Below are 12,705 nucleotides of genomic sequence, written 5' to 3'. Positions count from 1 at the left end.
CGGGACGAGATCTGAACCTGCGCATGCGCCGTCCCCAGACCGGCGGCCATCTTCCCGGCGTCCATGTTCCCGGAGGCCACCGCAACATGGCAGCAGCCAGCAACGAATGTGCGGGGGCCTCCGGGATTCGAGGAAATGCCGGCGGAGCCGCCTCCCCTGTACCGGAGCACAGCCCACCGACACCCTTACCCCACAGTGATTATATATATAATTGTACCGTATATAATTTTTTAAAAATTAATTATATAAGGTGAGTCCTGCTAATGTTTGAGTGAAGTCAGGAACTTATTATTCAATTACGACCCACAGTCTAAAACTACTGACAAATGTTATGACCCAAATAACAGTTTAAAAATGTATTTCCAGGAGTAACAACAGAGGACCAATACAGCACAAAGTTGTAGTAAAATATTATTTCTATATTTGATGGAAAATGCAATGTGATGTAACGGTGAATGTAGAAATAAAATCCCTTGCTTTAGTCGCTGACTACGTTTTTGTTTCCCCCATAGGTTAGCAGGATACTGTACAGCTTCTTTACCGCATTCAAGCGCTCATCAAAGCAAACTACTGACGTGAAGGATTCCTCCCTGCCAACCCCGGATAGCGACGTGTTCACATTCACGGTGTCCCTGGAGGTGAAAGAGGATGACGGAAAAGGGAATTTCAGGTACTTGTCGTTCCTGTACTATGCGGCAATATGTTTTATATCTGCGGTATGAGATTGCTTCCCCAGGCCGTCTGGCACTTTCAGGAAAGGAACGTATGGTATGTGCTACATTGGAGATGTCATGTGTAGCCAAGTGGGGGATGTCCTCTGTCACGTCTGTCACTGGCAGATCATAGTAGAATTAGATCAGAATATTGCTGCTGTCATATAGACTTTTCCTCAGATACTACATGTGACACATCAAATGTGAGTTTAGTAAATGCCCAATAAATGATTCACAACAATTCTAGCATAAAGAGGGTTGTTTCATTCATATGGACATTTTTTTTTTTTACTCAAATGCATGTATTTTGGGCTGAAAATAATTTTTGCAATTGGTTTTCCTTAATATCCTTTTGCCTTCTATAGACTCTGTGATACACTATTTCTGGCTGCAGAATGAGTTTACTAAGAATCAGTCAGTGAGCTTGTTCTAATTGGGGTTCTGTCATTTCATGTGGCTTTTTCTGAACTCCCCTCAGCTGATTTATGATAACATAATAGTTCATCTCTTTTCTGATGTGGTTTGTGGTCTCGTCATGTGGGCAGTGCGTCGGGGTCCGTGGCTCAAATCCCACCAAGGACAACATCTGCAAGGAGTTTGTATGTTCTCCCCATGTTTGTGTGAGTTTCCTCCGGGTTCTCCCGTTTCCTCCCACACTACAAAGACATACTGATAGAGAATGTAGATTGTGAGCCCCAATGGGTAAAAGATGTGGAATTAATGTCTCTATATAAGCGAGTGAAATACATAAAGCAGCTGATAGGAGCCCAGTAAAAGACAAATCAAGATCTGAGGTAGCTCTCTTTTGGATTCTTTGTTGACTCATTCTGCAACCAGCAAAGTACAGAAAATGAGCAGCCTGTAAAAGCCAATCTTTAATTGCAACCAAAGTGCAAAAATTGTTTTTAGCCCAAAATACGTTAGTAACATAGTTATTAAGGTTGAAGGGAGACTTTAAGTCCATATAGTCCAACCCATATCCTATTCTAACTTGCCCTGACATGCTGATCCAGAGGAAGGCAAAAAAACCATGTGGCAAACAGTAAGCTTCACATTGGGGAAAAAAATTCCTTCCCGACTCCACATACAGCAATCAGACTAGCTCCCTGGATCAACGCAATATTAAGGAAACTAGGGTATATACCCTGTAATATTATACTTTTCAAGAATGGCATCCAGACCCTTCTTAAATTTTATTAGGGAATCACTCACTGTAACATCATATGGCAGAGAGTTCCATAGTGTCACTGCTCTTACAGTAAAGAATCTGCGTCTGTGAGTATGCTTAAACCTTCTTTCCTCCAGGCGTAGCGGATGCCCCCTTGTCCCCGTCACAGGTCTAAGAGTAAAAAGATCATTAGAAAGGTCTTTGTATTGTCCCCGCATATATTTATACATTGTAATAAGATCACCCCTAAGCCTTCGATTCTCCAAACTAAATAACCCCAAGTGTAATAACCTGTCTTGGTATTGCAGACCCCCCAATTCTCTAATAACCTTGGTCGCTCTTCTCTGCATCCGCTCCAGTTCAGCTATGTCTTTCTTATACACCAGAGACCAGAACTGTACACAGTATTCTAAGTGTGGTCGCACTAGTGACTTATATAGAGGTAAAATTATGTTCTCCTCATGAGCATCTATGCCTCTTTTAATGCTGCCTTTGCAGCAGCTGCCTGACACTGGCCACTAAATGTGAGTTTGTCGTCCACCCATACACCCAGGTCTTTTTCAGTGACAGTTTTGCCCAGTTGTTTGTTCTACCCAAGTGCATGACCTTACATTTATCCCCATTAAAGCTCATTTGCCATTTATCAGCCCAAGCTTCTAGTTTACATAAATCCTCCTGTAACATAAAATTGTCCTCCTCTGTATTGATTACCCTGCAGAGTTTAGTGTCATCTGCAAATATGGAAATTCTGCTCTCTATGCCCCTACAAGGTTATTAATAAATATGTTAAAAAGAAGCGGGCCCAATACTGACCCCTGTGGTGTACCCCACTGCTAACAGTGACCCAGTCCGAGTGTGCTCCATTAACCCCTTCCTTACCGATGAAGTAATAGTACGTCATCGGTAAGGTCCCCCGCTTTGAAGTGGGCTCCGGCGGTGAGACCACCTCAAAGCCGCAACATGTCAGCTGTTATGAACAGCTGACATGTGCCCGCAATAGGCGCGAGTGGAATCGCCGTCCGCCTGCGCCTATTAACTAGTTAAAACCCGCTGTCAAAGCTGACAGCGGGCATTTAAATAGCATTTCCGGCCGCCTTGCCGGAAATGACCTCATCACCGACCCCTGTCATGTGATCGGGGGTCGGCGTCATGTTGCCTGGACAACCAGAGGTCTCTATGAGACCTCTATTGTTGTTCCAGGCATATGGCTTTCAGCGCCACCCGGTGGTCGGCGCTGAAAGCACTGGAGTAAATTTGCTACATATGGGCGATCTGCTCATCGCCCATATGTAGCAGAGCTGATCGGATTGCGCATGCTTCTAGCCTCCTATGGAGGCTATTGAAGCATGCATGCCAAAAGTAAAAAAAAAAATGTTTAAAAATAAAAAAACCTAAAAGTTCAAATCACCCCCCTTTCACCCCAATCAAAATAAAACAGTAAAAAAAAAATCCCACATACACATATTAGGTATTGCCGCGTTCAGAATCGCCCTATCAATAAAAGAAAGCATTAATCTGATCGCTAAACGGCGTAGCGAGAGAAAAATTCAAAGCGCCAGAATTACGTTTTTTTTGTCGCCACGACATTGCATTAAGATGCAATAACGGGCGATCAAAAGAACGTGTCTGCACAAAAGTGGTATCATTAAAAACGTCAGCCCGGCACGGAAAAAATAAGCCTGCACCCAACCCGAGATCACGAAAAATGGAGACGCTACAGGTCTTGGAAAATTGCGCAAATTTTTTTTTTTTTTTTTTTAGCAAACTTTGGAATTTTTTTTCACCACTTAGATAAAAGAGGACATAGACATGTTTGGTGTCTATGAACTCGTAATGACCTGGAGAATCATAATGGCAGGTTTGATTTAGCATCTAGTGATCCTAGCAAAAAAGCCAAGCAAAAAACAAGTGTGGGATTGCACTTTTTTTGCAATTTCACCACACTTGGAATTTTTTTCCCGTTTTCGAGTACACGACATAGTAAAACCAATGGTGTCACTTAAAAGTACAACTCGTCCCGCAAAAAATAAACCCTGATATGGCCATATAGACAGAAAAAAAAAAAGTTATGGCTCTGGAAAGAAGAGGACCAAAAAACGAAAATGAAAAATCGAAAAAAGCTCCGGTTGTGAAGGGGTTAATAACCACCCTTTGTTTCCTATCCCTGTGCCAGCTCTTAACCCACTTACACATATTTTCCCCTATGCCCATTGTTCTCATTTTATGTATCAACCTTTTTTGTGGCACCGTGTCAAAAGCTTTTGAAAAGTCCATGTACACCACTTATACTGCATTCCCTTGGTCCATTCCTGAACTTACCTCTTCATAAACGCTTGTCAGATTAGTCTGACAGGAACGGTTCCTCGTAAACCCATGTTGATATTGGGTTATGAGGTTATTCTTCTTCAGATACTCCAGTATAGTATCTCTTAGAAAACCCTCCAGGATTTTACCCACAGTTGAGGTTAAACTTACTGGCCTATAATTTCCGAGTTCAGTTTTTGTCCCCTTTTTGAATATTGGCACCACATTTGCCATACGCCAGTCCTGTGGTACAGACCCTGTTATTATGGAATCTTTAAAGATTAAAAATAATGGTCTATCTATGACTGTGCTTAATTCCTGCAGTACTCGGGGGTGTATCCCATTCGGGCCTGGGGATTTGTCAGTTTTAGTGATTTTTTGACGTTCATTTAAATAAAAAAAAAAGCATAGCCACCAAAGATTCTCTGTGCCATGTAACATAAGCAGTGTTGGATTATTGTAATAAATAAGATATGGATTATTATAAAGCATTTTTTCTAACCTGTCAGTTCTGATAGCACTACTAACCTTCAGATATATATTTCCTCACTCTCCTCTGTAAAAGTGGATTGTTGATGTCTTTTTTTTCTGCGTCTTCCGCGTCTTTTCTTCAGCGTCTTTCCCTCTGCGTCTTTCCTTCCGCGTCTTTCCTTCCGCGTCTTTCCTTCCGCGTCTTTCCTTCCGCGTCTTTCCTTCCGCGTCTTTTCTTCCTCGCCTTTCCTTCCTCGCCTTCCCTTCCGCTCCTTCCCTTCCGCGCCTTCCCTTCCGCGCCTTCCCTTCCGCGCCTTCCCTTCCGCGCCTTCCCTTCCGCGCCTTCCCTTCCGCGCCTTTCCTTTCTTGCCTTTCCTTCCGCGCCTCTCCTTTCTCGTCTTCCCTTCCGTGACTTCCCTACCGCGCCTTTCCTTCCGCGTCTTTCTCATTTTCTTGTTTTTTTTTTCTTTTCTCTTTCACTCTCTTTCTGTGTTTTGACATTTTTTGTTATCATTCATCAGTCTCTTTCTCTCTATCTTCCTGTCTTTCTCTTTCCCTCTTTCTTATTTCTCTCTCTGGCTCTTTTTAAATGTCAGCTAAGTGAGCAGGCTTGTACAGTAGAAGCAGTCACTGTGACCGGCCTGCATCTCTACATGGCAGACAGTGATGTCACACTCTTGAATTAGGAAGACTGAAACGTCTGCAGCAGAAATTCTGTTTTTTTTTTTTATTTCTTTTTCAAGAGAAATGTTCCAAAAACATACTGTATTTTAGGGATTACCGCAGGTACGCTCTAAGCTGTGCAAATCCTGATAAAGTAATTTTATATTGCGTCTAGCCAAATACTACTGGTTTCCACTTTTTTTTTTTCTTAAAACAAGCTTGATAAGCTATAAAAAAAAAAAAAAATTATACAGACCAATCTTTTTCTAATAATGGCTTTTTCGTCTATTTGACATGCTAATGTCACCGTCGCAGATTACAATGGCTGTCATCACAGTATTCACCAGCCTGGGTGGAAAATTGCCCATTCTGCTTTCAAATAAAATTGTTGTGAAAAGCTTTAAAAATAGATTATTCATAGCAGATTTGTGTCTGAAGGATCAGCAGCTGGAGTCTCATCACAACATGTTTCCTTGTTTCAAGCTATTCCCTGTCAAATTGCACTTCAATACAGGAATCGCAGAATGAGCTCAAGACAAAAGCGGTTTATGAGAGCGCATCATGTTCTCTCTGGAAATTAGACAGAAGCTCAGCTATTAGGGTGACATCTGCCGCTTCTCCAGTGCAGAGCATAGGCTTCTTCTTTAACCCCTTAATGATGTGACCCAACAGTCCCTTAAAGAGTAAGCCCCATTTTAGAAATTTTTCTTTCTTTTTTTTTTTTTTTTTTATAAATCAATAGTGCATGTGAAAATAAGCAACTTTTTATTATATCTTATCCAAGAAATCCATTTCTTTCTTCTCTTGGACTGATCATTAATTCTAAAAAATTCTCAATTCATAGTTGCGCATTGTCTCTTCGGAGAGGAGGAGGACTAGAAACTCTAGTGACGCCTATAGGAAGTAGCAATCCTAAAAGTCATTGTCGACCTTTGAACGAGCCTTGTCACATGACTTAGGCCTGTTTCACACTTCATTTTTTATTCCATCAGTCAGGATCCGCCGTTTCCCTAAAAAAAAAACCAAAAACGGATCCGCCATTTTGTTTGGCGGATCCGTTTTTTTCCCCATTGACTTGCATTACTGGCGGATCTTGAGAGAGAGAGAGAGAGAGAGAGAGAGAATTATTTATATTTTTCTTTAGTGTTCATTTTTTCCACTGTACTTGCAGTGGAAAAAAAACCTTCCCGTACGGTAACACAAATCACTGACAGAGCTGATCTGAGCCAGGTAGGACCCAGCAGATCTGCTTTGGTGGGCAGACACTCGGCAATCATGTGATTGCCAGGTCCCACAGGAGCGTTGTCTGAGCCAATGCTTCTACTTACTGCATAATGTTCAATGAGCATGTAGCCGGAGAAATAGAAGACAGAAGCGGTAATAAACCACTTCTGTCTTCTCCCAAAGGTCCCCGGCTGTGCCTGACCACCAGAGTCCAAACCTGCTCCTGCAATCACAGGATCTTGAACCCTGCTTTGTAAATTTGCAATAACACTGGTTAAAACCGTTGGTTGATTCTCAGCTCCTCTCCTTCCCTCCTGTACAATGAATGATAACACCTCTATATACAGTAAATCACACAGGATCCACCATTCATAATAGACGATGTTACAGCTCACCTCCTCCTTCTACACGATGAATTTTGCATACTCAGATAATGCTACTAAACAAATAAATGAGGTCCGGGTCAGTTTATTGCTGCTAATGTGAATGTAGGAGTCCGATATTAAGAAAAGGGAAAATACCCAGATTTATATAATATGAAAAAAAGATTTTTAAATAAAACATTTTGAAAAATAAAATCTAGAATTCTACAATCGACCATTTTCTGAAGACCCATTTTATTTTTAGGTCTCATTCTCCTGATAGAGTCCTGTTATACAAATCTGTTTTCCCACTGTCCAGCTCCTGTTTGGTATCCATACGTCCAGCACCTGATGGGATATGCTCAGTTACTTATTTGGCGTGGTCCGTGGGAATTCAGCTCTGTACAAACCATAATGCCGCTGCTTGTAATTAGGATATCTAACAGTCCAGCAGTTGCTCTTTTTGCACTTCCAAGCGAGTCCGTTTGCAAAAATATTTCCTGTGTATACTGTTATACTATCTACAGTCTGCGTCCAACTTTATACTATTTTTGTCCTTAGCAAAGTCCTATTCCAAATGCTCTTTTACACGAGCACATGATCGCCGGACTTTTTTCATCGGAACTGCTCATTCCTAATTATCTGCCTGGGTAAACCTGACCGCAGTCCATTCCCGAAACGCTCATCCATTCTGTGATTGGATTCTTACATGTGCATAAATATCATTATTATTGGCGGCGCATCGCCACTGACCACTGATGTTAAATGACCGCTGATTTGGCAGGGGTATTCCCAACTTCGGAAGTTATCCCTGATTTCTGGGGAGGGGGTTCAGCCGCTGGGACCCTCAGAGAACCGGGAATCTGAAGAGATCCATGTGAATAAAATGGTGATCGCTCATGCGCACATACTCTTCGTTCATTGTTCTGGGAGGAGCGAAGACCAACTGAGCGCAGCACTTGGCGATCTCCAGCGGTGCCATTAAGATTGAGTGGAGTGGCAATGTGTATGATCGAGCACCGCTCCAATCACACGGGGCTAAGACCCCAGTTTTTGGGATGAGTGATGTCCCAACATTCAAATCACAAGTGCATTGAACATCATATTATTGGCAGCACGTCATCTGTTTGTAGGGGGCAATGTAACGCCAAGGAAGATGACTTGTAAGCCACCTTTAAAAAATAATCACACCTCACAAAACTAGCGTTTCGCTCCTTCATCAAGCGCTTTCTATCTAGATTGATAGTTAAAAACCAGTGTTCCTTCAAGTGCTCATTCCCTGACTGTCAGCTCTTCTAAACAAGGACCTATTACACTAGATGATTATTGTTTGATTGCGCCTAATTTTGTGCCGTAAAAAAAAAAACGTTCTCAGCAGCACATCCTGTGAAAACAGAAAATGCGCTACCCACGACGATATATTCTTAAGACCTAACGATCATTCCTCCCTCCTATACAGTGGTGATTAACGATCTAGCACCCTACTCTTGTGCTTCTCTTATGGTTGATAAAAGGAAGATGTTGTGGAAAGAATCGGGTTTGTTGCCCGCTATAACACAAAGTTTGTTTTGTTGTCTCAACAGCCCAGTCCCGAAAGATCGAGATAAACTGTACTTCAAACTGAAACAAGGACTGGAGAAGAAAGTGGTGATCACTATCCAGCAGGTGTCAAACATGGAACTAGTAGTAGAGAGGTGAGCAAATCCGAGACCTCCGAAACCTCCTACCCCTGAGGTCGGGCGGCTTATCACAAATAAAGTTTATTTTAAACAAGTGAAATTTTCATAAACTGTTGTTTTCTGAAACAATGAACTCTAAATCGCCCGATTCTGCAGCTCCTTCACTTAGAGCGGTCGTCCAGCACAAAATAAAGTACATAAATGACTGCGAATGATGTAGTTATAAAACGTATTAATACAATTAAATTATGCCAGGTGCCTCAACCATTAGTTGTATATAAAAAAAGGAGTGGGGAACGGGAGAAGTCAGCTTACCATTTGCAGTCTCTTTCCAAGAATGAGTTCAACGCACGGAGCCGCCTGGGCTTGGGCATGCAAGTTCCAAAGAATGAAGAAAAAAAAGGTACTCCAGCGTAGAAAAATATAAAACTTCGTCTTTAATGGAAAAAAAAATCATAAAAACAGGCACAATGCGGACAATATATAGATCCCAGAGAGCTACCAAACAACGCGTTTCAACACTCCTGTCTTAATCATGATAAATACAGAGCTTAAATCCTGGATTGATTGCTAGTTTGTGTCCTGAGACCCTCCACCACTCGGCTCTTGCATGAGCGCTAGCACAGTGGTGCATGGGCTGAACAGTCAGTTGAGTTCATACACTGCGGAGCCCACGCTCACGCAAGAGTTGAGCACTTCTGGCGGCCTTTTGAATGATTGGAGGGTGTCTCGCGAGGGTCACGGCCCACCAACCAATCTAGAGTATGTTTAAGGGTCTGCAACATATAAAAAACATATACCCCCCCGTCGATCTACAGTACTTTTTTTTTGGGGTGGGCTTCTATATAATATATACATAAATGTACCATACTAAAGACGCAGCTCCATTTTAGAGCTTTGCACATTGGATTGTGTTCACACTGGCTTTATGATTTGCGTTTCTTACAGGATGATCCGTTACAATCTGTCATGGTTAGTTATGATCCTTTTACGCTACCATCATAGTTTACTTTTTTTTTTTTTACTATGTCATATGGAAGGATCTGTCACTATATGAACACTAACGGTGACTGACGGGACCCAATTAAGTCTAAATAGGGTCCATTATGGTGCCTGTTGTTGGAAAATCTGATAGAAATGTCTTCGGAGGCTGTGAACAGAACCTGTAATTAAGTTATAATGGATCAGTCAGGTATCAGATTTTTCTTTTTTTTAGATCCGATACTGTAGCATGCTGTGCCGTTGCTATCTTCAGTATGGTCACTTTTTTGCCAAATTTGTCATATTCGACTGCACCAACCAACACAACAAACATCTAGGCAGACACCATCAGAGCCAATTGTAATTTCGGGGGAGTCCATTATGTAACAGTGTGAGCATAACCATTTAATGCAATTTATTACAGAGCAGCATTAAACTTGGTGGCTTCATTTGGGGTATGTTCACACCTAGCACTTTTGCTGAGGTTTTTTTTTCTGCCATAAAAATGCAGTGATTTACAGTACTAGCAAAGTGAATGCGATATTAAAAACCTCATGCGCATGCTTGTTTTTTTTTTTTTCTTCTTGTGTTTTTTTGAGCTGCTAGTCGCTAATTGAAATCTGCAGCGGGTCAATTCTTTCAGCGTTTTTCACCCGATTCTAATAAATGAGAAGAAAAAAACGCACACACAAAAATAAATGTACGGTGTTTTATTCAGTGTTTTTGCTGTAGAAAAAAAATTCTGCAGAAATGTCAAATGTGAACTCATACCTTTACTTGTTCATTTCAAAACCCCACTATCTGCCCCTCCCTCCTGACTACAGTCACTTCTGTTCACTCTATAGTTACAGAGTACTGACAGCAATGGTAAATAATCGGTTAGTACTATTTTTTTTTTTTAGTTTTTTAACAATTTCAAGATATAGGAAAAATGGTTTTCTTTCTGATCCAGCTTTGGGTCCAAGAATAAAATTGTGGCTAAAAAAAGCAAACAAATTAGATTTACATGTAGCTTTTTGCTGTGCAGAATTGATGCTGCTTTCTATTTCCATCCCAATTATTGTAATTGACTATTAATTATGGGTTCAGGGAGAAACATGTAGCATAATATGGAGCAAAAGAATGTAAAAGCCACGTGCACAAATTTAGGTCAAGACTTCAGCAAGTGCATAGTAGTCAGATACCTCAGAAAGGGGAATATTAGTGCCGAAACCATGGAAATGGTCACTTTACCGTTAGTATTAGTATTGTAGAACATTCACATTTCTCTCGAGCTGCATTTTATACTGGTGACATTTTTTTATATTATATATTTTTATCATATATATTCTATTAGTTCTGTTTTTCTCCGTACATCTTACTCATTCCTAGCTAGTGAACCCCGGGCAGATATGTTCGTATTCCAGCAGGTGGAGGTATAGTCCAGTAAAACATCCGATGACCGGTAAACGGAAAGCCTGGTTGATTGCATTATTAACATACAGTTTAGTTCTGTGGATGTTGTATTTATTTTTTTGAGTACTCTTACAGAAAATGTATGCCGATTTTAATGCCGTAGCTGCAAAAAATACTTTGGCCGAATTTCACAGTAGGACATGGAGGGTGAGATTTTCACCTTTCCAGGTTTTCTACAATCTATTTTTTTTTTGCTCGCTTATATAGCGCCATTAATTTCCACAGCGCTTTACAGACATTATCATCACTGTCCCCATTGGGGCTCACAATCTAGATTCCCTATCAGGATGTCTTTGGAGTGTGGGAGGAAACCGGAGAACCCGGAGGAAACCCACGCAAACATGGGGAGAGGATACAAACTCCTTGCAGATGTGGTCTTTGGTGGGATTTTAACCCAGGACCCCATTCTTTTAGACTTGTTATCGTTAGTACTTTTGGGATTTTTGCCATTGTACTTTTTAGACTTTGGAAGACTCATCCTAACTTGGGACAGTGTGACAGCTACACATGCATTTTTGTCATGATTAAGAGCTAGTGTAGCTTGAAACGCGTCGACCATTACACTATCACTGTTTAAAATTTGTCTTTATCATGTTTTAATCCACCAATAAATGTGATGTTTTATTACTTATGCGGTTTCTGGATTTTCCAAATTTTTTTCACGGTTAGTCTATTCTGTTTGGGGTCTTAAATTACAAGACTTGTGTATGAAATGGTATCGTTAAAGGGAACGTCGCATCAGGTTTCTTGTTATTAAATTGCTGCAATAATGTATTGTCCTTCTTAATTATTATCTTAATGATGTGTTCTGTACCCCGGCACAAAAATGAACTTTATTCTCTTCTGTCTCGCTTGATACTTTTTGGGGCCCAGCAGTGCACTCATGTCTGACTTGTATGGACCAAACTTGGCACCTGCAGTGCACTCGTGTAATGATAATAATCTTTATATACCGCCAATATATTCCACAGCGCTTTACAGTTTGCACACATTTCCATCGCTGTCCCTGATGGGGTTCACAATCTAAATTCCCTATCAGTATGTCTTTGGAGTGTGGGAGGAAACTGGAGAACCCGGAGGAAACCCATGCAAACATGTGGACAACATACAAACTCCTTGCAGATGTTGTCCTTGGTGGGATTTGAACCCAGGACTCCAGCGCTGCAAGGCTGCAATGCCAACCACTGAGCCACTGTCTGACATGTATGGATCAAACTTGGCGCCTGCAGTGCATTCGTGTCTGACATGTGTGGACCAAACTTGGCGCCTGCAGTGCACTCGTGTCTGACATGTATGAACCAAACTTGGCGCCTGCAGTGCGCTTGTGTCTTAAATATATGGACTAAACTTGGCACCTGCAGTGCACTCGTGTCTGACATGTATGAACCAAACTTGGCGCCTGCAGTGCGCTTGTGTCTTAAATATATGGGCTAAACTTGGCGCCTGCAGTGCACTCGTGTCTGATATGTATGGACCAAACTTGGCGCCTGCAGTGCACTCTTGTCTGACATGTATGGGCCAAACTTGTCGCTTGCAGTGCACTCGCTACCCCGACCCCTCTGCCTTTGATCGATGGAGTACCATGTAGGAGATCAGTGAATAAAGTTCATTTTTAGGAATATGCAGGGTAGCATGGTACGAATCGTTTGGACCCTAATTAGAATGGCAAAATATGCTGACAGCAC

The 12,705-nt window shown here is 41.6% G+C and overlaps 1 protein-coding gene and 1 long non-coding RNA gene across 4 annotated transcripts in view; one reads left to right on the top strand and one right to left on the bottom strand.

Annotated features, from left to right (window-relative positions):
- RABGAP1L (RAB GTPase activating protein 1 like) overlaps positions 1–12,705 on the top strand; it is a 336,048-nt gene that overhangs the window by 50,262 nt on the left and 273,081 nt on the right. For all 3 annotated transcript variants that reach the window (XM_073563613.1, XM_073563612.1, XM_073563616.1), the window contains exons 6-7: positions 513–670; positions 8,489–8,599. In XM_073563613.1, the coding sequence (XP_073419714.1) occupies positions 513–670; positions 8,489–8,599 (269 nt within the window). The remainder of the gene's footprint in view (positions 1–512; positions 671–8,488; positions 8,600–12,705) is intronic.
- The window catches only part of LOC141076256 (uncharacterized), a 114,635-nt gene that overhangs the window by 46,366 nt on the left and 55,564 nt on the right, over positions 1–12,705 (bottom strand). The gene's annotated exons all lie outside the window — the stretch shown is intronic.

The sequence above is a fragment of the Dendrobates tinctorius genome, unplaced genomic scaffold (genome assembly GCF_039654945.1).
Source record: "Dendrobates tinctorius isolate UK_male_01 unplaced genomic scaffold, ASM3965494v1 ptg000396l, whole genome shotgun sequence".
NCBI lineage: Eukaryota > Metazoa > Chordata > Amphibia > Anura > Dendrobatidae > Dendrobates > Dendrobates tinctorius.
Note: the sequence above shows the minus strand (reverse complement) of the source record. Positions and strands in the feature narration are given on the sequence as shown.